This window comes from Garra rufa, chromosome 15 (genome assembly GCF_049309525.1).
Source record: "Garra rufa chromosome 15, GarRuf1.0, whole genome shotgun sequence".
NCBI lineage: Eukaryota > Metazoa > Chordata > Actinopteri > Cypriniformes > Cyprinidae > Garra > Garra rufa.
Genome location: NC_133375.1, coordinates 29,000,248 through 29,025,821, shown reverse-complemented (window position 1 = coordinate 29,025,821; position 25,574 = coordinate 29,000,248). Strand labels below are relative to the sequence as shown.

Genomic DNA, 25,574 nt, shown 5'->3' with positions numbered 1-25,574 from the left:
AGTGTTTGTTCAGTATTATTTATATACACTACCAGTCAAAAGTTTTTGAACAGTAAGATTTTTGTTTTTTGAGGAAGCCTCTTCTGCTCACCAAGCATGCATTTATTTGATCCAAAGTACAGCAAAACAGTAACATTTTAAAATATTTGTACTATTTAAAATAACTATGCCCTCCAAAGGCAAAGCACAGTAACTACACATTTGGTCAAAATTGAGTTAAGGCTTAAAATGGACTTTGTGAAAACGGTTTTGTCTTGTGGCAAAGTCTTCTGGTGCAATTTTGTCCTGTTTCAGAGAAACGAGAGTGTCAAAATTGCAGTAACTACAAAATCCAAACTAATACCATATCCCAGCCAACATGCATATGTGGGGCCCACATGGTTTATGCTTGGGCTATATGGGTACCAAGTGGGCATGGTCCCAAAATGGGCATCTTATCTGGGGCCCACTTGAGGTAGCTAAGTAGGTCCCACATGGGTCAAAAGAGGTGGGCTCCCCATGTGGGTCCCAGCTGGGTCACTAATGAGAAATGAGCATATGGGCTCAAAATGGTCTATACAAGTGGGGCCCATATGGGTTTAACATATGGGTCAGTCATGGGCAAACTCAATCAATCCCATACAGGCTGCCTACAAGGGGCCAAGGTAGTACCCATATAGTTACCGTCTATATGGTTTAAGAATGGGGAAACACATACGGGGCCCGCTTTGATGAACCATATGGGTTTGGCATGGGCAAACTCAATCAATCCCATACAGGCTGCCTAGATGGGGCCAATGTAGTACCCAGATAGTTACCATCTATATGGGTTCAAAATGGGGAAACACATATGGGGCCCACTTTGATAAACCATATTGGTTTGGCATGGGTAAACTCAAACAATCCCATATAGGCTGCCTACATGGGGCCAAGGTAGTACCCAGATAGTTAACGTCTATATGGGTTCAGAATGGGGAAACACATATGGGGCCCGGTTTGATAAACCAAATGGGTTTGGCATGGGCAAACTCAATCAATCCCATACATGCTGCCTAGATGGGGCCAATGTAGTACCCAGATAGTTACCATCTATATGGGTTCAAAACGGGGAAACACATATGGGGCGCACTTTGATAACCCATATGGGTTTGGCATGGGCAAACTCAATCAATCCCATACAGGCTGCCTAGATGGGGCCAATGTAGTACCCAGATAGTTACCATCTATATGGGTTCAAAACGGGGAAACACATATGGGGCCCACTTTGATAACCCATATGGGTTTGGCATGGGCAAACTCAATCAATCCCATACAGGCTGCCTAGATGGGGCCAATGTAGTACCCACATATTTACCATCTATATGGGTTCAAAACGGGGAAACACATATGGGGCGCACTTTGATAACCCATATGGGTTTGGCATGGGCAAACTCAATCAATCCCATACAGGCTGCCTAGATGGGGCCAATGTAGTACCCAGATAGTTACCATCTATATGGGTTCAAAACGGGGAAACACATATGGGGCCCACTTTGATAACCCACATGGGTTTGGCATGGGCAAACTCAATCAATCCCATACAGGCTGCCTAGATGGGGCCAATGTAGTACCCACATAGTTACCATCTATATGGGTTCAAAACGGGGAAACACATATGGGGCCCACGTTGATAAACCATATGGGTTTGGCATGGGTAAACTCAATCAATCCCATATAGGCTGCCTACATGGGGCCAAGGTAGTACCCAGATAGTTAACGTCTATATGGGTTCAGAAAGGGGAAACACATATGGGGCCCACTTTGATAAACCATATGGGTTTGGCATGGGCAAACTCAATCAATCCCATACAGGCTGCCTACATGGGGCCAAGGTAGTACTCAGATAGTTAACGTCTATATGGGTTCAGAATGGGGAAACACATATGGGGCCCACTTTGATAAACCATATGGGTTTGGCATGGGCAAACTCAAACAATCCCATACAGTCTGCCTACATGGGGCCAATGTAGTACCCAGATAGTTAACGTCTATATGGGTTCAGAATGGGGAAACACATATGGGGCCCACTTTGATAAACCATATGGGTTTGGCATGGGCAAACTCAATCAATCCCATACAGTCTTCCTACATGGGGCCAATGTAGTACCCAGATATTTAACGTCTATATGGGTTCAGAATGGGGAAACACATATGGGGCCCGGTTTGATAAACCAAAAGGGTTTGGCATGGGCAAACTCAATCAGTCCCATACAGTCTGCCTACATGGGGCCAATGTAGTACCCAGATAGTTAACGTCTATATGGGTTCAGAATGGGGAAAAACATATGGGGCCCGGTTTGATAAACCATATGGGTTTGGCATGGGCAAACTCAATCAATCCCATACAGGCTGCCTACATGGGGCCAAGGTAGTACTCAGATAGTTAACGTCTATATGGGTTCAGAAAGGGGAAACACATATGTGGCCCACGTTGATAAACCATATGGGTTTGGCATGGGCAAACTCAATCAATCCCATACAGTCTGCCTACATGGGGCCAATGTAGTACCCAGATAGTTACCATCTATATGGGTTCAAAACGGGGAAACACATATGGGGCCCACTTTGATAACCCACATGGGTTTGGCATGGGCAAACTCAATCAATCCCATACAGGCTGCCTAGATGGGGCCAATGTAGTACCCACATAGTTACCATCTATATGGGTTCAAAACGGGGAAACACATATGGGGCCCACGTTGATAAACCATATGGGTTTGGCATGGGTAAACTCAATCAATCCCATATAGGCTGCCTACATGGGGCCAAGGTAGTACCCAGATAGTTAACGTCTATATGGGTTCAGAATGGGGAAACACATATGGGGCCCGGTTTGATAAACCATATGGGTTTGGCATGGGCAAACTCAATCAATCCCATACAGGCTGCCTACATGGGGCCAAGGTAGTACCCAGATAGTTAACGTCTATATGGGTTCAGAATGGGGAAACACATATGGGGCCCACTTTGATAAACCATATGGGTTTGGCATGGGCAAACTCAATCAATCCCATACAGTCTTCCTACATGGGGCCAATGTAGTACCCAGATAGTTAACGTCTATATGGGTTCAGAATGGGGAAACACATATGGGGCCCGGTTTGATAAACCATATGGGTTTGGCATGGGCAAACTCAATCAATCCCATACAGTCTGCCTAGATGGGGCCAATGTAGTACCGACATAGTTACCATCTATGTGGGTTCAAAACGGGAAAACACATATGGGGCCCATGTTGATAAACCATATGGGTTTGGCATGGGTAAACTCAATCAATCCCATATAGGCTGCCTACATGGGGCCAAGGTAGTACCCAGATAGTTAACGTCTATATGGGTTCAGAATGGGGAAACACATATGGGGCCCGGTTTGATAAACCAAAAGGGTTTGGCATGGGCAAACTCAATCAGTCCCATACAGTCTGCCTACATGGGGCCAATGTAGTACCCAGATAGTTAACGTCTATATGGGTTCAGAATGGGGAAAAACATATGGGGCCCGGTTTGATAAACCATATGGGTTTGGCATGGGCAAACTCAATCAATCCCATACAGGCTGCCTACATGGGGCCAAGGTAGTACTCAGATAGTTAACGTCTATATGGGTTCAGAAAGGGGAAACACATATGTGGCCCACGTTGATAAACCATATGGGTTTGGCATGGGCAAACTCAATCAATCTCATACAGGCTGCCTACATGGGGCCAATGTAGTACTCAGATAGTTAACGTCTATATGGGTTCAGAATGGGGAAACACATATGGGGCCCACTTTGATAAACCATATGGGTTTGGCATGGGCAAACTCAATCAATCCCATACAGTCTGCCTACATGGGGCCAATGTAGTACCCAGATAGTTAACGTCTATATGGGTTCAGAATGGGGAAACACATATGGGGCCCACTTTGATAAACCATATGGGTTTGGCATGGGCAAACTCAATCAATCCCATACAGTCTGCCTACATGGGGCCAATGTAGTACCCAGATAGTTAATGTCTATATGGGTTCAGAATGGGGAAACACATATGGGGCCCAGTTTGATAAACCAAAAGGGTTTGGCATGGGCAAACTCAATCAGTCCCATACAGTCTGCCTACATGGGGCCAATGTAGTACCCACATAGTTAACGTCTATATGGGTTCAGAATGGGGAAACACATATGGGGCCCGCTTTGATAAACCATATGGGTTTGGCATGGGCAAACTCAATCAGTCCCATACAGTCTGCCTACATGGGGCCAATGTAGTACCCAGATAGTTAACGTCTATATGGGTTCAGAATGGGGAAACACATATGGGGCCCGCTTTGATAAACCATATGGGTTTGGCATGGGCAAACTCAATCAGTCCCATACAGTCTGCCTACATGGGGCCAATGTAGTACCCAGATAGTTAACGTCTATATGGGTTCAGAATGGGGAAACACATATGGGGCCCGCTTTGATAAACCATATGGGTTTGGCATGGGCAAACTCAATCAATCCCATACAGTCTGCCTACATGGGGCCAAGGTAGTACCCACATAGTTAACATCTAGATGGGTTCAAAACTGGGAAACACATATGGGGCCCGGTTTCATAAACCATATGGGTTTGGCATGGGCAAACACAATCAGTCCCATATAGGGAGCCCACATGGGGCCAAATTGGTAACCACATAGTTAATTGATAGTTACCAAAAAATAACTACAATACTTATATATTTTTTTCATTGTAAAACCATTATAAATTTTCATAAGGGACATGGGGTCCTCTTGGCCAAACCAAATATGATTCTAACCCTAATCAAACATGACTGTGTCTAATTTACAAATAGTTTGGAGCATTATGATTAGCTTTTGGTTAGAGCCGTGTTTGGTTAGAGTTAGAACTAAACTCAGCAAGACAATCGTCACAATTCTGTCGTCATTTGCTCATTCTCTGTTCAAAACCTGCATGAAGTCTTTCTTCTGTTGAACATTATCTAAATTATTTTTTAAATAGTTATTTTAAAGAATGTTGGAAGCCAGTTACTGGACACATCTTGGGAAATAAAAATTAATAAATAAAAAGGCTATGGAAGTCATTGGGGGCCAGAAACTTTTTGTTAAGATAATTTCCCAAAATATTTGTGTATATTGTTTTTATTACACAGAAAAAATTAATACAGGTTTGGTACAACTTAAGGTGAGGTAATGATAGCAGAATTTTGGAGCTGAAGAACCCAGCTGGTACAGGCAAACCAGGTCAAACCTGGGTGTGGTCAAAAATGTCCTGCATAGCACATGTCTTTTGATATCTGAAATTGGGCAAATGACCTGTACAATCATAGGACATTACATATTCAAAGTGTCAGTTTTTAGTGGTCTGATTTTGTGAGTTACAGCACAATGCTTATCACAATAGATGTTTTTATATAAGAAAAAAATAAGGAAAACTGTGCACTTTAATGAAAAGGTTAGAGATTACTAATTATCTCTAAATAATGGGATAACATATTTGGATTGTAATCGCTTTGAGACGGGTAGAAGAAATCAAACCCTCTAGCAGCTTGTCATGTGCCCTGATTTAGTGAAACTCCCCCAGTTTTATGGTCAGTCGGAGTGACAAATGCATTTCTAGAGATATTCTTTTAAATTTTGTAAGGTCATCAGTTCATATAATAAAATAGCCCAAGTAAAGAAAGATATAATGGAATTTTATGTTTCTGAAATGTATCATTAGCTTTTTTTTATTTTATGTCCCAGCACATGACAAACCATCAAAGTTATAAAATGGTTTGCTAAATGATTGAAAAGGGTTAACAAAAATACTTGTAAATCAAAGTTGATTTTTTTTTACATGATACACTATTGCCAGTATTTTCTCCCTTCTAATGAACAGGTTTGACTACTTTAGTAATTTCCATTAGAACAAACTTAATGTTTAAGCATAAAATGATATTATAGGGAATTGTGCGCTTCTAATTTTATAGCAACAGTTTGGACAGGAGCCTCTTCAATTGTAAGATGACAATGCCTTTGTGTATAAGGCAAGGTTCAAACCGAAATGACTGATTCAGTCAGTGTGGAAGAACTTGACTGGTCTGCATAAAGCCAAGTCCTAATCCCAGTTGAACACCTCTGGACTGATTTTTAAATGACCTTGAGCCAAAAACTTATCGCCAAACACCAATGACTTGTACAAACACCACATGGACAAAAGTATTAGGACACCCCTTCTTTAAAACAGAAATAGGCACTTCTAAAACTGTGGCAACAAAAATGGGAACATAATTAATGTAGCCTATTTAAAAATTGTATTTTTATCTCTGTTGAAATTTTATCAAATTTTAATTGATAAAAATACAATTTTTAAATAGGCTACATTAATTATGTTCCCATTTTTGTTGCCACAGTTTTAGAAGTGCCTATTTCTGTTTTAAAGAAGGGGTGTCCTAATACTTTTGTCCATGTGGTGTTTGTACAAGTCATTGGTGTTTGGCGATGAGTTTTTGGCTCAATGTCTGCATTTAAAGTCACACCGAGGTGTTCAACTGGGATTAAGACTTGGCTTTATGCAGACCAGTCAAGTTCTTCCACACTGACTGAATCAATCATTTCAATTTGAACCTTGCCTTATACACAAAGGCATTGTTATGTTAAAACTGTTGCTATTAAAATTAATTCCCTAGAATATAATTTTATGCTTAAACATTAAGATTTGTACTCATGGAAATTACTAAAGTAGTCAAACCTGTTCATTAGAAGGGTACTTTTGGCTATATAGTGTATGTATTTTGAATCAATATCTTTGTTTTGATTTTGTGGACCTACAATTTTGTGAATGGCTACAACTGCATTTTTATTTCATACACTGAAAACAATTTTTGAACAACTATTAAAATAATACAGCCTACAAATAACACTAAACACACATATTTCTTTAAAAAAAAATCTTTTATCTTGCCATTACCACGCTGGTTGTATAACCTTGCTGGAGGGATCATGATTGGTTAAGCTGACTGCCATCTGACAAGTAACTGGCCAATGACAGCTGTGCGCGCCTTTACTGGTCAAGTTTGAAAATACGTTAGTTTGTTACATTTTTATTTTAAATTAACTCGCGTTGTGACATGTGGAGAACAAAAGCTGGAATGTGAACACAGAGGAAGACCGGACTGGATCTGTGAGGTCCTGCAAGCAGATTGCTGATATCTACGGTGCCCGCCAGGGGACACCTTCGGTTCACTTATGTTTGTCGTGGCCACGACATATAAACTCGTGGGAACATGATATTATGTTGTGGCCACGACATAATATGACGTTCCCACGAGTTAATATGACGTTCCCACGAATTAATATCTCGTGGCCACGACATAATATCATGTTCCCACGAGTTTATATGTTGTGGCCACGAAAAACATAAGTGAACCGAAGGTGTCCCCTGGCGGGCACCGTAGATATCAGGTAAGGGAACATATTTCAGTCTTTCTAGCTTTATGTTCTTTCTGTGTAAATTCCACATGAGGTAACAGACGCACTATGACTTGCATCTGTGCTTCATCAAAGATGTTACACCAGATGCTAATCGCGATTAGCATATTAGCACGTATTTGTAGCCCCTGATATTGCTATGTGTTATAGATAGGCTACGAATGTTGTCAGCTAATTTAAACGCAATGCATGAGAAGGAGCAATGAGTACAGTGATGAAAGTGCTATTAAAGCTCGGAAACACAGGAATCTAACTATAAAACACAAACTGCTACCAATAACATTATTTTTAATCTTTGATTCTAAATCTTTAATGGGATTAAAATATAAAAGTATGGTTCTTCTCATAATCAAAAATACATTTGTAAGACATTTGCCCCACTGATTATCAATATGACTAACTTTTTTATTCTTTTGTCTTTCTTCATCTGAGATAACAAATACGGAGAACATGCTACCATCATCAGTCCTTTAGTTGTTTCACTACAAAAAATATTATGAGTCCTTCATGAGCCTTAAATGGGTCTGGATAAATGCAGCTGCAGGTAAAATTATGTTAAGTTTTGGTTTGATTTGGGTGCACTAATTTTTAAGCTACAATTGTGTTTACCTTGTTTTGATACATTTATAAAAAAGAGTCTATTGTTGTGAATCCAGTGTCTTTTTGGGGATTCACATTTTTTCTTTTTGGATTGCCATGAGTTAGGCATATTCTTACATTTTTAATTATATAATAACTAACAGTCTCAAAGCTGACTGTTCATGTTTTCTGAATGATTTATAGTGGCAAATGTTGGTACGAAAAACATTTTGTATAAGAGTTCAAAAGAATTTTAAAAGTGAAATCTTTATTTTTAAGGACTTATCAGCCCACCCCAGACCGACTGAGGATTCAGCTGATTACTGGCAATATAGTGGAGGGCTCTTCTTTATCTGCTACACTCCACTAGAACTTCTGGTATGGATTTATTAACTATTTGCAAAGTTTTGATTTGATGTAATTTAATAAAATGTACTTTTTAATTTACTTTTATGTCCTATTTAAATTTGTTTTTACATAATTTACTTAATACAGTGTGCAGTTAGGATTCTGAATTATGTGTAATGATTTAAATTCTAAATTGACTCTAAAAATTAATTTGCCAGAACCTACAATTACGTGTTATTTTATTTTTTATTTTATTATTATATATTTTTTTGTTAAATCTTCAGGTAGTAAAAAAAAAAAAAAGTTTTAGTATTTTAGTTTATCTAAGAGCTCTAACTTATGTTATTAAAACTGTAACCCTTAAGTCGATCCATCCTGGAAATTTAAGAATGGTCCAAATTTGTGATCAACTCAGTTGTTTTCCAACGGCACAAAGAAGAATATTTTAAAATTTCTATTTTAAATCACTCATAAATCATCAGCATTAATAATATTAATAATAATAAAAAATACTTTAAAGGGATAGTTCACCCAAAAATGAAAATTTGATGTTTATCTGCTTACCCCAAATGCATCCAAGATGTAGGTGACTTTGTTTCCTCAGAAAAACACAAACGAAGATTTTTAACGAAAACTGGTGCGGTCTGCCAGCCTTATCATGGACGTGGATGGGCACCAAACCTTTAAAAGTAAACAAAAACATGCACAGACAAATCCAAATTATACCCTGCTACTCGTGAGGATACATTGATGTCCTAAGACACGAAACGATCGATTTTTGTTAGAAACTGAACAGTTTTTATATCATTTTTTACCTTTGATACACAGCCACGTCCATCTGTCCTGAGCACGGGCTCATCATCCGGATCGTTATACGTGTAGCGCTCTGGCATAGTATACACAAACACCGGAAGCGATCTGTTGCATGAATACAACACTCATTGTTTCCACAGTGCTCAGAGATTGTGGCTATAGCGGCTATTCAAAATGGTAATTACTTGCGCGTATCCTGATTGTTCAAACCGATTTAAAACTCATCCGGGACTTGTACTGATTTCCCCTTACGGCGTTTGCGTATTCTTCGCCTGAGCGCGAGCACATGTAACGTGACTGATGCCAAACTCGTGCTCAGGACAGATGGACGTGGCTGTGTATCAAAGGTAAAAAATTATATAAATACTGTTCAGTTTCTCTCAAAAAACGATCTTTTCGTGTCTTAAGACATCAATGTATCGTCACAAGCCGCAGGGTGTAATTTGGATTTGTCTGTGCATGTTTTTGTTTACTTTTAAAGGTTTGGTGCCCATTCACGTCCATGATAAGGCTGGCAGACTGCACCGGCTTTCGTTAAAAATCTCTGTTTGTGTTTTTCTTAGGAAACAAAGTCACCTACATCTTGGATGCATTGGGGGTAAGCAGATAAACAAATTTTCATTTTTGGGTGAACTATCCCTTTAAGCATTATTTTGTTTGTCGATTCCATCCATGGACATAGAATATAAATGCGAGAATCTGCCTAATAGTAAAATGACAAAGTCTTGATAAAAAAATGTATTATCATTTTTGTTGTTATTATTATTATTATTTTCTAAATGGTTAACTCATAACAATAATTGAAGTGGTCCTTTAAAACACATTGCATATTTATGCTTCATAAACTGATTTTATCAATAAAAAATGTAATTAGATTAGTTTGAATGAATGAACAGTAATTCTCTATTGATTTCCCTAATGCCCCTCCAATGACACTCCAATTCTATGACAATTTAGAATTATTTTTATAATTATTATTATTTTTAGTATTATCCTGAGTAATAGTTGTTTTTCTTTAATATGTTGTTTTAACATGTAAGTTACATTTTTTTTTAACAATTTACTAAACACATCCTAGAAAACCTGTCTATTGGAATAGAATCTGTACAGCTTGTTTTTTACTCTGTTGTTTTCCTTTCTGTAGGTGAGGGCAGTTTCCTTATTTTATGTCATCTTTTTGACAAAATTATTTTCATTTTAAGCATTAGCCTAATTCAGTCAAGCACAAAAATGCTATTTGTAATTTGATCTTGCATATTCAGTATATTTAAACAAATTTGTTTTGCAGAGGTTCTTAAGAAAGCTGAAATGATTGGCAAGAAGCTGATGGGGATCTCTCAAAATTGGAACAAGAGACGGAGGAGTACAGAGGATGTCTAGAATGCACAAGTGACTGTCTGCACTGTAAGCACAAATGTATCGTTGCTGATGCTTCCAATTTTTCCCATTTATTTCCTGTTCAAATGTTTGAAGGTTTCAGTAAATATTAGGTCAAATACAGGTTAAAAAAAGTATTAACTTTTACATTATTTTGAACAAGTAGGTTTATAACTTTGAAGAGATGCTCTTTAAAGGACAGTCAGTGGTTACCAAATCTTTTTACCAAAAACAAAAAAAAATCACACAGGGCATCCAAGATGTAGGTGACTTTGTTTCTTCAGATATTTAACTCAAACCCTTGCAGTCTGTCAGCCACATAATAACAGTGGATGGGCTTGGTGCTTGGTTTTACCTTTAAAAGTAAAAAAAAAACATGCACAGACAAATCCAAATTACACCCTGCGTCTCATGACGATACATTGATGTCCTAAGACACAAAACAATAGTGTTTTTTTTTTTGTGAGAAACTGAACAGTATTTATATAATTTTTTACCTTTGATACACAGCCACGTCCATCTGTCCTGAGTGTGAGCTCAACCTCCGGCTCATTTCATGTGTACGCTCACTGGCGTAGTATACGCAAACGTCGTAAGGGGAAATCGGTGAACAGTCAGCAGTCCTGGATGAGTTTGCGCAAACGTAATTTTTAGCTTTCAATCGGTTTGAACAATCAGGATAAGTGCAAGTAATTACCATTTTGAATAGCCGCTATACACAAAATCTCTGTGCACTGTGTAAACAATGAGTGTCGTACACACGGGATAGATGACTTCCGGCATTTACGTATACTACGCCAGAACGCATACACATGTAACGAGCCGGATGATGAGTTCGTGCTCAGGACAGTTAGACGTGGCTGTGTATCAAAGGTAAAAAATTATATAAATACGGTTCAGTTTCTCATAAAAAAACGATCGTTTCGTGTCTTAGGACATCAATGTATCGTCACGAGCCGCAGGGTGTAATTTGGATTTGTCTGCGCATGTTTTTTTTTTTTTTTTTCACTTTTAAAGGTTTGTGCCCATCCACTGCCATCATATGGCTGACAGACTACAAACAAAGTCACCTACATCTTGGATGCCCTGGGGGTAAGCTGATAAACATCACATTTTCATTTTTGGGTGAACTATCCCTTTAAGACATAAAACGATCGGTCTGTGCAAAAAACTGAACAGTATTTATATTATTATTTTTATTATTATTTACCTCTGATCCACCGGAACGTTCTACTGTCCTGAGAATGTTCACCCAGTCCGTGTGTGATCTATCACGCGTATACGTCACTCATTGTTTACATGAGCATATTGGCTTATCAAAATGGTAATTACTTGTGCTTATACAAATTCTGGTAACCGATTAAAAACTAAAAGATTACATTTCCTTGTGTGAACTCATCTGGGAGTATTGACTTTTCATCTACAAAGACAAACTTTTGACTACATTGCCAGAGCATGTTGATGCACCACATGTCAGCTACTGTGAACATGCTCCATTAGGGGTGGGCGGTACACCGGAGTCATAGTCAGCACCGGTGTGACATTGCGCAACGACATGGATTTTCTAATACCGTCAATACCGTAATAAATCAATTATGTGCCTCGAACGGCTGCATTTACATCAATAATAGCTAATTCTAAATAATAAGGCATTACATTTTCTTCAAACGTTCAGTTGTGGTCTGAATACCTGACCTTATACTATATATCTTGTTGTAAATAAAAAAGTAAAACATATTCGTATCAGCTTTGCAGGTGGTAGGTAAAAGGGGAGTGGCCATTAAACGACTGGTGAAACATCGTGAAGAAAGGTCGGGCCTGTAGCCTATACCAGAGGCGGACTTTTCCCGGTCGGCCAGCCGAAGGATTTACACAGCGGATCACAAATTGAGCGGGCGCGAGGCGAACTAATATTGTATATAATTTTCGCACTTTCAATATGCAGGGTATAGAAATTGCTTTTAACTGAGCGCTCGCGCTGTTTTTACTTTTACTTACGATTTTGCGATAACGCACACTCTGTGTAAAGGGAGCAGCACATCTTATAATAGATATTTGTCAGTGAGTACAAGATTACAGCAAATTCTCCAGTCTGTTTTTGTCATCTCTCTTTACTTTCGACCCGTGATCATTCAAATCTAAAGGTCATTGTACACTGAGTCCGATTTTCGTATGCGTTTTTTTTTTTTTTTTTTTTTTTTTTTTCTCCTCATATTCGCCATCCTTATCAAAATGCTTATTATGGATGCGAAAATGCAGAAAATCAAACACGATCCGAATTTTTTTATGACGGACGAAAGTTTCAGAGGCAGTGTGTAAACTCGATTAACATAACCTGTATTTTTTTTAATGTGCAAAAATCTCGGACGAAAATTTCTTACTCATGTGTACAATGACATTAACTCCAGCAGCTGGTGTTGGATGCAGGGTTGCCAAGTCCGCGTTTTTCCCCACAGAATTGGTCTACTTTTAAACTGTTGCTATGGGTTGATTTCCCCCAGTTATTTAAAGGTTATATATATTGCAGAAATTAAATTTCAATAAAAAATAATTTGTGTTTTGTTGTACACTAAGTAAGATCTTTAGGTTTTTTGCAAAATAAATATGTTGAGAATGGATAATACTCTCCCATGTCTCTTTTTGATAAGGATACATACCATTTACTTATTATATTATAAAAAATATTAACTTTATTCACATACTAAAGGGACAGGACAGGCTACTCCTCCCAAAATGTACCAAAAAAGTAATACCGTGATATTATACCGTCACCGTTCAAAAGATGAAAAATACCGTGATATTAATTTTAGGTCATATCGCCCACCCCTATGCTCCATACACCTGAATGTTCCGGTGGATCAGAGTTTAATAATGATATAAATGCTGTTCAGTTACATGTACAGACCCATCGTTATGTGTCTCAAGACCTCAATGCATCGTCTCAAGCCACAGTGTTTAATTTGGTTTTGTCTGTGCATGTTTTTTTTTTACTCTTAATGATTTGGTAACTATTGACTGCCATTATATGACTGACAGACTGCAATGGTTTCAGTTCAAAATCTTTGTTTGTGTTTTACTAAGAAACAAAGTCACCTACATCTTGGATCCCCTCAGAGTAAGCAAATGAACATCAAATTTTCATTTTTTTTAGTGAACTATTCCTTTAATCTGACATTAATCTGCTTATTTAAATGCTGTCCTTGTGTGTCTTCAATAAAATTTAAATTTGAAAATATTTTAATCTCACTGTGTGCTTTAATCCTTAAAAATTTATTTGTGTGGTGTTGATATTATTTTAGATGGAACCCAGATGATTGCTAGCTTGGCCCCATGCATAAGTTGCTGGGGCCAGCATGGAACCCATGGACAATCCCAGTTACAGCCCGTATTTCAGCCCATGTAGTAACCTTGTAGTACCCAAATCTGGGAACAAGATGGGTCTTGCGCATGTTGCCCAGTTGGGTCCCACCTAGTGGCAAGTGCAATCTAATTTGAAATCCATGTGGGCCGTTAACATGGGGCCGTTATGGAACCCGCGGACAATCCCATATAGAGCCCATTTTTCAGCCCATTTAAAACCCACATTGGCCCCACATACAAAACTTAGCTGGGTTAAAGCTGGGACCGATGTGGGTCTTGTGCATGTTGCCCAGTTAGGTCCCACCTAGTGGCAAGTGTAGTCCTATATGAAATCCATGTGGGCAGTTAACATGGGGCCATTATGGAACCCGCGGACAATCCCATATAGAGCCCATTTTTCAGCCCATTTAAAACCCACATTGGCCCCACATATAAAACTTAGCTGGTTTAAAGCTGGGACCCATGTGGGTCTTAAGCATGTTGCCCAGTTAGGTCCCACCTAGCGGCAAGTGTAGTCCTATATGAAATCCATGTGGGCAGTTATCATGGGGCCATTATGGAACCCGCGGACAATCCCATATAGAGCCCATTTTTCAGCCCATTTAAAACCCACATTGGCCCCACATATAAAACTTAGCTGGTTTAAAGCTGGGACCCATGTGGGTCTTAAGCATGTTGCCCAGTTAGGTCCCACCTAGCGGCAAGTGTAGTCCTATATGAAATCCATGTGGGCAGTTAACATGGGGCCATTATGGAACCCGCGGACAATCCCATATAGAGCCCATTTTTCAGCCCATTTAAAACCCACATTGGCCCCACATATAAAACTTAGCTGGTTTAAAGCTGGGACCCATGTGGGTCTTAAGCATGTTGCCCAGTTAGGTCCCACTTAGCGGCAATTGTAGTCCTATATGAAATCCATGTGGGCAGTTAACATGGGGCCATTATGGAACCCGCGGACAATCCCATATAGAGCCCATTTTTCAGCCCACTTAAGACCCACATTGGCCCCACATATAAAACTTAGCTGGTTTAAAGCTGGGACCCATGTGGGTCTTGTGCATGTTGCCCAGTTAGGTCCCACCTAGCTGCAAGTGTAGTCCTATATGAAATCCATGTGGGCAGTTAACATGGGGCCATTATGGAACCCGCGGACAATCCCATATAGAGCCCATTTTTCAGCCCATTTAAGACCCACATTGGCCCCACATATAAAACTTAGCTGGGTTAAAGCTGGGACCCATGTGGGTCTTGTGCATGTTGCCCAGTTAGGTCCCACCTAGTGGCGAGTGCAATCCTATATGATATCCATGTGGGCAATTAACATAGGGCCATTATGGAACCCGCGGACAATCCTACATGGGGCCCATTTTTCAGCCCATTTCAAACCCACATGGGCCCCACATACAAATGTTGGCTGGGATGTGGTGTAAAAACTTTAAAGGCATTTTTCTCCGTTTCAGTGTTGGCGTAGTTACTGCACTTTGCCTTTGTAGGGCAGAACTGTTTTCTATTTGAATAGGTTTTAAAATGTAGAAACCATTAGAAACCTTTAGAAACCATTCTTATGTTTTGATTTGCTGCTCAAAAAACATGTATTATTACTATCTTGTTAAGAAAAGGTTTCAGGTTTCTTTAATGAATAGACAGTTCAGAAAAAGAAAAACATTTTTCAACATAAGTTGTCTTTGTTAACACTTTTAATCAATTTAAAGCATCCTTGCTAAATAAAAGTCTTAAATTCTATAATTTCTTTCCCAATTTTTTTTCTTGAACAGTTAATCAACATATTAGAATGATTTCTGAAGGATCATGTGACACTGAAGACTGGAGAATTAATGCTAAAAAATTAGATTTGATCGCAAAAATAAATTACTTTAATAATAAATTAATTATTAATAAAAATAAATTAATTGTTTTAAAATATATTCAAATAGAAAGCAGTTATTTTAAATAGTAAAATATATATTTTACAATATTACTGCTTTTGCTGTATTTTGGATCAAATAAATGCAGGCTTGGTGAGCAGAAGAGAATTCTTAAAAAAAAATCTTACAGTTCAAAAACTTTTGACTAGTTGTGTATTACTACATTATTTATTAATATTTCCAATTAGCTTTTATTTAAGTTCAGTTTGAGTAATTTTGCTATGTGCTTTTGCCATTTTTATTCATTTTATTACTTTGTATTTCATATTTCATTGTATTTCATATTTCTATTCAGCTTTCATTCATTTTGACTTTAGTTTCAGCTTAGTAATTCAAGTTTCAACTTATTTCAGTTACAAAGGCATTTTTCGTTTATAGTTTTAGTTAACAATAACACTGTCAAATGCAACAAGCAATAAACAGAACATGTTATTGATTGCCTAGTTTCTATTTTTGCCATCAATGCCAATTTGAAAAACAAAGCACCGCTCAAACTGCTTAAAACTAAGGATTTCAGGTTGGTTTGTCACTCCAAAATGCGTTTAACATGGCATTAGGTGTTACACAGCAGTCAACTGACTGGATACTGCACAATTCTGCACATTTTTATCACCTGTGAGGGTAACTAATCTCTTGCGTGTCCACTTAACCACTTCAGACACTGTTCCTCATAATAAAAGGGTCATATTTACAATAAGCAAAGCTAACTCTCATAAGTTTCCATTACATGCTCAACTGAGTCGTTTTGCAACCATGAGCGGAGAGAAACTACTGCAGAGCTTTGACAAGGAAAGAGCACAAGAAAGTTGGCAGGGACCTCTTTTTCCCCTCTCTGTCTCGATCTTTCCCGTGGCAATATTGTCATCTCTAGAATTCTGTTTGTAATTGCAGTGACAGCAGCCTTGGTCAGACAGGGACCACATTAACAGCAGGGGCTAAATTAGTGCAAATCTGCCAGAGAATTGTGTGTTTGTGGTTGTGTAGGATGTGCACTTTATGTAGTAAAGGGAAAGAAAGCAAGCGGTGGACAAAAGTGGGGAGAAAATGATTGAAGTTTTGTGTTTGTGTGAGAGAGGGGTTGTGTGTGTTTGTGTTTTTGCTCTAGGGCTAATCTACGCCCCCTCACACACTTTGACGCTGATGGCTGGTGAACACACCATGGGCTACCAACAACATTGAGAGCAGGCTAACTAAAGCAATCAAGGATTCAAAAGTGCGAGAGACTGGGTGTACTGTAATCAGGACTAGGGAATGAAATGTGTTCTAAAAGTGTGTTAAATGTGCAAAATAGACCTGTCAGGGCGCAGACCCAAATTAACATGACAAAAACATAAGAGCAAACAACAACAAACAGGATACTAACAAGCGAAGCGAAGCATGATGTGATTAGCTATCGTGTGCTTCCACTTAGGTTGCTTTCACACTTGGGTCTATTGCCTGGTTCATACTGTGTTTTTTGGTTCCGCACCATGGTACATTTGCGTCATCAGATTGGCAGCTGTTTTCCCAGTTACGGCATCAATGGATGCTTGCTTTTTCGTTTTTGCAATTCGGATTTTAAAAATGTTTGAAATGAGGACAACTGAGGGACTCATATGTAACTATTACAGAAGGTTCAAATGCTCACTGATGCTTCAGAAGGAAACACAATACATTAAGATGTATTTAAATATCAGGGTAAATTTAACTAGTTTTGCCTTCTGAGAAAAATGTAAGTCTCTTCTGTAGCTTCTGAAGAGCAGTACTAAATGAAAAAAAAAAAGATATTTAGGCAAAATAACAATGTACACACCTTCATTCAAAAGTGTACACCCCTGGCACTTACATTGTTTTTCCTTCTCAAGTATCAGTGAGTTGCATATGAGTCCCTCAGTTGTCCTCGGTGTGAAAAGATGGATTTCAACATCATACAGTCATTGTTGGAAAGGGTTCAAATACACAAAAATGCTGAAAAACCAAAGAATTTGTGGGACCTGAAGGATTTTTCTGAACAACAGCAGGCAGTTTAACTTTTCAGGACAAACAAGGGACTCATGAACAACTATCACTAAATAAACAAACAAAAAAATAAATACATTTAAAAAACATCAGGAATCAGGTGTATGTAAACTTTGAATGGGGTCATTTTTATAAATTCAACTATTATTTTCTCTTGTGGACTATACATAAATGTATTTTATGTGAAATATCTTATTTAGGTCAGTACTAAATAAAAAAATAACCTCTTATTTTGGTAAAATGATCAACAGTTTGTAGATTCTGTAAGGTGTATGTAAGGCACGACTATATGCAAAGGTTCAAAAGAATGCGAGAGTGACTTTTTGCGGAAACAAAAAACAGCTCTGAACTCTGACATCAAAACGAACTCGGGTGTGCACCAAAAGTGCTAGTTTGAAATCACCCTTAGATTTAGAATCCAGATTCAAAGCGGTTCTTAGATTTGCAATTTAGTGTTTTCAGAATTCAATATGCAGCTTGGATCCTTTAGATTTAGAATTCAGATTTATAGAGGCTCATTGATGTTGAGAATAAATACAACTTCAACTGAGAATTCAAATTCAAAATTTGGGTTCAGAATGGTCGACTAGAGGCTGGAATAGCTACACAACTTTTAAAATCTAAACAATTCTATAAAACACTATTATAAAAATTTAATTTCAAATAGGTTCACTAAGATTCAGAATATATGTTGCAAAAGGTTCTTTTATATTAAGAATTAAGATTCTGGGTGATTTTCTTTACACATAGACAGATTATGTGTTCTATATTCAATCTATATTAGATTTAGAATTCATATTTAGCCTGGATTTGCTCATTTACATTACACTCTAAAAAAAGCTGGGTTAAAATGTGGACAAACCCAGTGACTGGATACATCTGACCCAGCGATTGGGTTAAATGCTTGACCCAACCTGCTGGGTAGTTTTATTTAACTAAACTGTTGTTATTACTACTTTTATTATTTATAAAGAATTCAAAATAGATAGATATTGGCAGAAATGATAGTGTGTAAAAATACACTTTTATTGAGAAATCAGAATTCAGGTTTAGAATGGTTTACTAAGATTCAGAATCTATATTATGAACTCAGCATTCTGATTGATTTTTTTACACATACACAGAGTTCTATATTCTATTTAAATTTATGTTCAATTTAATACTTATTATTTTACTATTACACAAAGAGAATGTACTGTATAAGTGTTTCACTTTAATTATCTTGTAGGTTATTTGATTCTTAAATATTCAATACATCCTTGCAGGTGTGTGTAATTGGAAGCGCAGTGAGCTGCATCAGCACATTATCGGCGAAACAATCTGTCTAAGTGCTGTCAATCATAATGTGTCTAGAATTGGCACGGAATTTCTTTTCTGTATGCGCTGGCTGCACCCCAGTTGCTTTGCATTAAACCAGCTCCACAGTCCCGGTGTGTGTGTGCATACAGTATGTGTACATGAACCTAGTTGCTTTTGACACTTGCAGTGAGAGAAAAGACCGCATCTGCATTCATTGGAGATCCAAAATGGCCTCCTGCAGATCCAGATGAAAGGGGCAGAGATGTGGAGATTGAATTTCCCTCCCAATTACAGCCGCGTGGCCTCTTAGATCAGCCGTGCAGAAACATTTAATTACCAAAACCAATTACCCTAGTGGCAAATGTATCACAGTGACAAACGCAAGGACTCACACAGGAGGACTAGAGGACGATGTGTAAGGGTGTAGAGCACGTGTTTGTGCAGACGTGTGTGTGTGTGTATCCGTGTCCACTCAGTGTGAGATCTTGGGCTCTGTTTAAGAGCTTGTCTCGTCTCTCGTTCATCTCTGCATGACCTCTCATGTTTGCAGACTTATTAACTGTAAGAGGGCAATTCTCTCTCTCTCTCCTTTCCCTCCCAACACTCCCTCTTTCTCTTGCCCTTAATCTCTCCATTATTCTAGCTGCTTTAAAGGAGAAGCTTACTAATAATGTTAAAATTATGTCATGACTTACAGTTAGCAGAAGTTAAAGTTTTAAATATAGATATTTTTCTTACACAAATGCATCAATTTGCTTCAGAAGGCCTGTGTTAACAGCACAGAGCTGTGCAGAGCACTTTTTATTATGGATGGATGCACTTTATTGGACTATTAAATCTCAACATCCATTCACTGCCATTATAAAGCTTGGTTGAACCAGAATTTTTTTTTAATATAACATCAACTGTATTCGTGTAAAAGATAAAAGTCATATATACCTAGGATGGCTTGAGGGTCAGTTAATAATTTTTGAGTGAACCATCTCTTTAAATTATGTTATTCTGAGTAAATGCTGACGGATTATTCTTTTTTGGATGAACTGTTCGTTTAACATCTTTCCTGTCCACCCTCTCTTTCTCTTTCACTGACCCCTTCACTCCTCCCATTTATATGGGTCTTTCTCTCAGTCTTTTCGTCCATCCCTAGGGCAGACAGGTGGGACAGCAGCTCGCTTTCTCTCTCCGTTCCTTTGTATGTCTCATCTCACTTGCTCTCTGCTGTGCTTTTGTCTTTCGCGCTTTTAGCCAGATTCAATGTCAGGTGTCACTTTCAGTGTTAAATAAGTCGCTTTCTCTCTTTTTCACTCTTTTCTCGCCTGGAGGGGATTAAGTCATCCTTCACTCTTCCCACACAGACACCTTTCAATAAAAACTCCCTTACACTCTCATTGAAGTCAGACAAAATACCCAGCATTCCAGAAGATGAAGCAAAAAAGGGTGTGTGAAAGAAAGATATCTGCGGTGGTCATGCGTGGGCAGCTGTGGGGACTGCTGGCAGCTTTTGACACCCCTTTCTATTTTGCAAGGCCACGCAGCACAGAAAAAAAGAGATTTCCTGAATATTTGCCACAGGCAGCTCTTGTGATGGCACCTTAAAGTGCGAGCAGGGGCACAAATAATGTGACATGCACATATAAGTGTTTTACTTGAAAAGATGGAAACTTTTAACAGTGTTGTTGATATAAGTGTGTGTTTGTATGGGCCAGTTTATCAAAAAATGAAAATTCTGCCATTAATCACTCACCCTCATGTCATTCCAAACCTGTAAGACCTTCGTTCACCTTTAGAACACAAAGTAAGATATTTCTGATGAAATCCAAGAGCTTTTTGACCCTGCATAGACAGCAACGCAACTGACACAATCGAGGCCCAGAAAGGTAGTAAAGACATTGTTAAAATAGTCCACGTAACATTAGTAGTTCAGTCGTAAATTTATAAAGCTACGAGAATAATTTATATAAAATAACAGCTTTTTTAAACAATTTATTTTCTTCCGAAGCGCAATTGCATTGTGGTCTATGCAGGGCCAGCTCTCGGATTTCATCAAAAATATCTTAATTGGGATTCTGAAGATGAACGAAGGTTTTATGGGTTTGGAACGACATGAGGGTGAGAAATTAATGACAGAATTTTCATTTATGGATAAACTATCCCTTTTAAGAAATGCCTAAATAATAGAAATGTGAAACTAAAAATGTAAATATGTGCCCGAGTTAGTGACAACATCCACTCACCTCATGTTTTCCCTTCATCCTACAGATTCTGATGTCATTTTTGTTGGATTCCCATGTCCTCTTCTGTAAAAGAGGGAACATCTGTAATAAGGAACTGTTCATTTCCAGCGGAAAGTATGTATGTGTGTATTTTCTGTTCTCACCTTGCTGTAAAACATCTCTTCTCCCACCACGTTGTCCAGCTCCACTCGGAAAAGGTCATCTCTGACACATAAGCACAATGAGAAAGACAGAGCGAGAGACTGTGAACCACCACAGCACAGTAACACGACACTACAAAACAATTATCTTGATCAGAAATGTCTTAATCATCTAAACATCATTAAATATACATTTAAAACATGAGGTGTATGCTTAAAACAAGAAAAGTCTCTTAAAGAGTCAAAGTCCTCAGCCTCACATACTGAAGCATAACATGTACTTTATTCATTAAATGTTTAGCAAATTAATATTACATTCTTACATTCCTACATTAATTCACCCTGATCCGCCGTCTCAGTGCAAACACTCAGTTAAACGATTCACCACAGCTCGTCCTACATAATCACGATTCTTTGCATTATGATATGCCTGATTTCCCCTCCATAATTCATAACCCACCCCCACACCGCATGCATGTTGCATGCAGCTCCTCATCTTGAGCACAGCATCCAGTGCTATAGCACTTCCTGCAACCACTTTAATAATCTTTCTATAACCTTGCGGTGTCTATTAAAGTCTCTATGAATCTGATCTCTTTTAATCATGGTGCGTTTGGTGTTATAGAGTACCGTGGTTTATGCCTGAATATTGATCAAGGTCTAAGAGCTGCCGCACGGCCCGATGAGAGAGCTGGAGAATTTCAAATCTTGTGTGTGTGTCTCTCTCTCTCTCTTTTCTGTCTGAAATGTTGTAATCTGTGAATTTGCCAAGCTCACAAACCAGCCCATGTTATTGCAGTAGTATTGATCTTATCTTTCACAGCCTTCCATCTGCATCACTGCTCTGTGGACATATCAACAAAAACGTAGACTGTGTGTGTGTTTGTGTGTTGAAGAGAGTCTGAAGAGACTGACTATGAATTATTTAATTCCTCTCCGTGTGGTTTGTTAAAATGAATCCCCCTTGGCCATTCCCTCTCTGAACAGGGCGGCCCCTAAGTGCCCTGGTTAAAATTATCATACACTTACAGAGTACTTGCCTTATTTAGAGAGCACAAACTTTAAGCAGATACAAAAACCCATGCAGTAAAGCAAAGCAAGAGGTCTGTTTGGAGTTCAGAGGTACTCTTACATTTACACAAATATAAAAACAGGCTTTATAGTTAGACAAGGTTACCAGACAACGAGACATGCTGAACATTGGCAAGAATAGAACAGACAGGCACCAGTAAAAACTCTTTCTTTATCAGTACCTCTATTTGTATCTTTAAATGTTTTTTTGTCTTCCATTTCTTCTTTTTTAATCTTGTACACAAACTCTAGTTTTTATCTTCTTTTAGGATTTCACCATGTAACTCGTCTTGCATAGTGTGTTATGGGGATAAATAACCGGATTTCCATCTACATACTGTTATGTGAATTTAAAAATATATCACATAAAAATGCTGGATGGAAAAACCAAGATGTAAGTACTATTTCCAAACGTGCATAAAAACAATATGTAGGCCTACTTGCTTGAGGTGGATATTTTTATTCAGTAAGATGATATGCGCATAAACCAAAGGTTGTGCTCCTTTCTGATTTGAACTGAAAATTAATTTTAAATCCCAGTTCAGTTCCTGCAGAATTGCAATTCAAATGCAATTAAGTAGAATTTGAATTCTGAAGTAGAATAAAATCTTTTTTACAAGAACAGAAATGAAGATGGAAGGATGGGATTGGGATGGATAGACAGGATTTGGATGGATGGACAGATGGAGGAATGGAAAGACAGATGGAAGGAAGGATGGGTGGATGGGTTTGGGATGGAAAGATGGGATATGGATGGAAGGAAGGATGGGTAGATGGGATTGGGATGATGGATTGGATATGGATGGAAGAAAGAATGGGTGGATGGGATTAAGATGGACGGATGGACAGATGGATGGACGGATGGATAGAATTGGAATGGGATGAATAAATGGATAGACAGATGGATGGGATTGGGATGGAGTGATGGGATTTGGATGGATGCATGGATGGAATGACGGACGGACGGGATTGGGATGGACGGATGGACAGGATTTGGATGGATGGATGTGATTTGAATGGATGGATGGACAGGATTTGGATGGATGGATGGATGGGATTTGGATGGACTGGACTGGATTGGGATGGATGGACGGATCAGATTGATGGACCAGTGGGGATGGATGAAGGGATGGGTGGATTGGATTGGGATAGATGAATAGATGGGATTTGGATGGATGGATAGGTGGATGCACGGGATTTGGATGGATGGGATTTGGATGGACTGGACTGGATTGGGATGGATGGATGGATGGATCAGTGGGGATGGATGAAGGGATGGATTGGATTGGGATAGATGAATAGATGGGATTTGGATGGATGGATGGATGGATAGGTGGATGGATCGGATTGATGGATCAGTAGGGATAGATGGATTGGATTAGGATAGATGAATAGATGGGATTGGGATAGATAGATGGATGTATAGTATGGGATGGATGGTTGGATGGACTGGATTGGGATGGATGGATTGGGATTGGGATGAATGGATGGATGGATGGAGAGATAGAGGAATGAACCAACAGATTGGGATGAATGGATGGATCGGATGGCTGATGTATGGGACTGGATTGGGATGGATTGATAGTAGGGCTGGGATGAATACATGGGATCGAACTGGATTCTTCAATTCAGAATTTTGCACAACTCTAGCAATATACTATGAGAACACATTCACCAAACTTTTTCTCCTTTTTTTAACTTTCCAAAAGATCTGAATTGCAATTTTCAACTGGCAGATAAAAAATAAAGCCCAAGCCATATCGAGAGACGACACTGGATGGATGGATTGGATTGGATTCTTTGTTTTGAACCGTAGCAGTAAACTACGACAACATATTCACCAAACATTTTTCAACTTTTTTTTTTTTTTTACTGTCCAAGAGAATCTGAATTGCAATTTCCAGCTGGCAGAATATAAAACCCAAGTCATAGAGACCAAAACATCAGAAAACTGGCATAGATTCTTTTGGTTTTATCCAGTAAACAACCATACAGTACATCTTAGCAATCACATAGCAATGCCACATAGTAATGGATTGTAACTTTCTAACTTTTTCTCTTTGATTTCATCTCACTCTATCTTTCTTCACTCAAGATTGGTAGAATGTCTGAATAATGGAGTGCCTTTGGCCACCTTTACTGTATTATTACATTACATTAATGCATTTGGCAGACACTTATCCAAAGCGACTTACATTGCATTCATTGTATATTTTATCAGCTCATGCAGGAATGCTGAGAGATGTATTATGCAGTACTGCATGTTTGGTACAACACTATGCCCTCATTCAGTGCTACAAATTTATGACCATACTGACAAGCAGAAAAGGGACCTGAGAGACTCAGGATCTCTCATGGGGGCCTGACTATATTTAACACCAGCTATGAAGGAGACAGCTAAAAGAGAAAGTGTATTTGTCAACTGTAGCACTACAGGAGGTCTCAAAAAGTTCTCGCGGAAGCCGAATCATTCATTTCTCTGCACCATTGGAGGCCGTACGTCAGTCAGGCGGTGTTTCCATGACCGTAGAGGTCAGCCGGAACCTGTCCTGCACCGTTAGTGACAGGTTCGAGGGTGGAATGTGTTGAGTTTCACTCCTGAGCCTAATTGAAAGACTTGACCTCCCGACGAGGTCAAATACTACGAGGTGGCTGAGGCTTGATTTAATGTGACTTAACCAGGTCGCCGCTGGCAATCTAACTCGCCCTCCTTCAGTTACACGGAGCGTTAATTATTTACACAGATCGCAAAAGAAACACCTCATTTGTCTTATAGGTGTATTTATTTATGGCCTGGACTGATTTTGTTTCCCTTGACAAGTCTAGGGCTAGTTGGCAGTCACTTGTGTGGGAGTCCAGAAATTTCTGAGCGTGCTTAATAAAATACTTCAGCCCTCTCATCCCTGACTAGGTGTTGGCAAGGTAATACTGTGAAGGGTTTGAGAGGCTGGCCGC

The 25,574-nt window shown here is 38.8% G+C and overlaps 1 protein-coding gene across 1 annotated transcript in view; it reads right to left on the bottom strand.

The window, feature by feature from the left end:
* Positions 1-25,574, bottom strand: part of sema6bb (sema domain, transmembrane domain (TM), and cytoplasmic domain, (semaphorin) 6Bb) — a 167,226-nt gene that overhangs the window by 54,092 nt on the left and 87,560 nt on the right. The window contains exons 4-5 of the mRNA XM_073819067.1: positions 21,552-21,612; positions 21,409-21,471 (exon numbers count right to left, since the gene is read on the bottom strand). Of these exons, the coding sequence (XP_073675168.1) occupies positions 21,409-21,471; positions 21,552-21,612 (124 nt within the window). The remainder of the gene's footprint in view (positions 1-21,408; positions 21,472-21,551; positions 21,613-25,574) is intronic.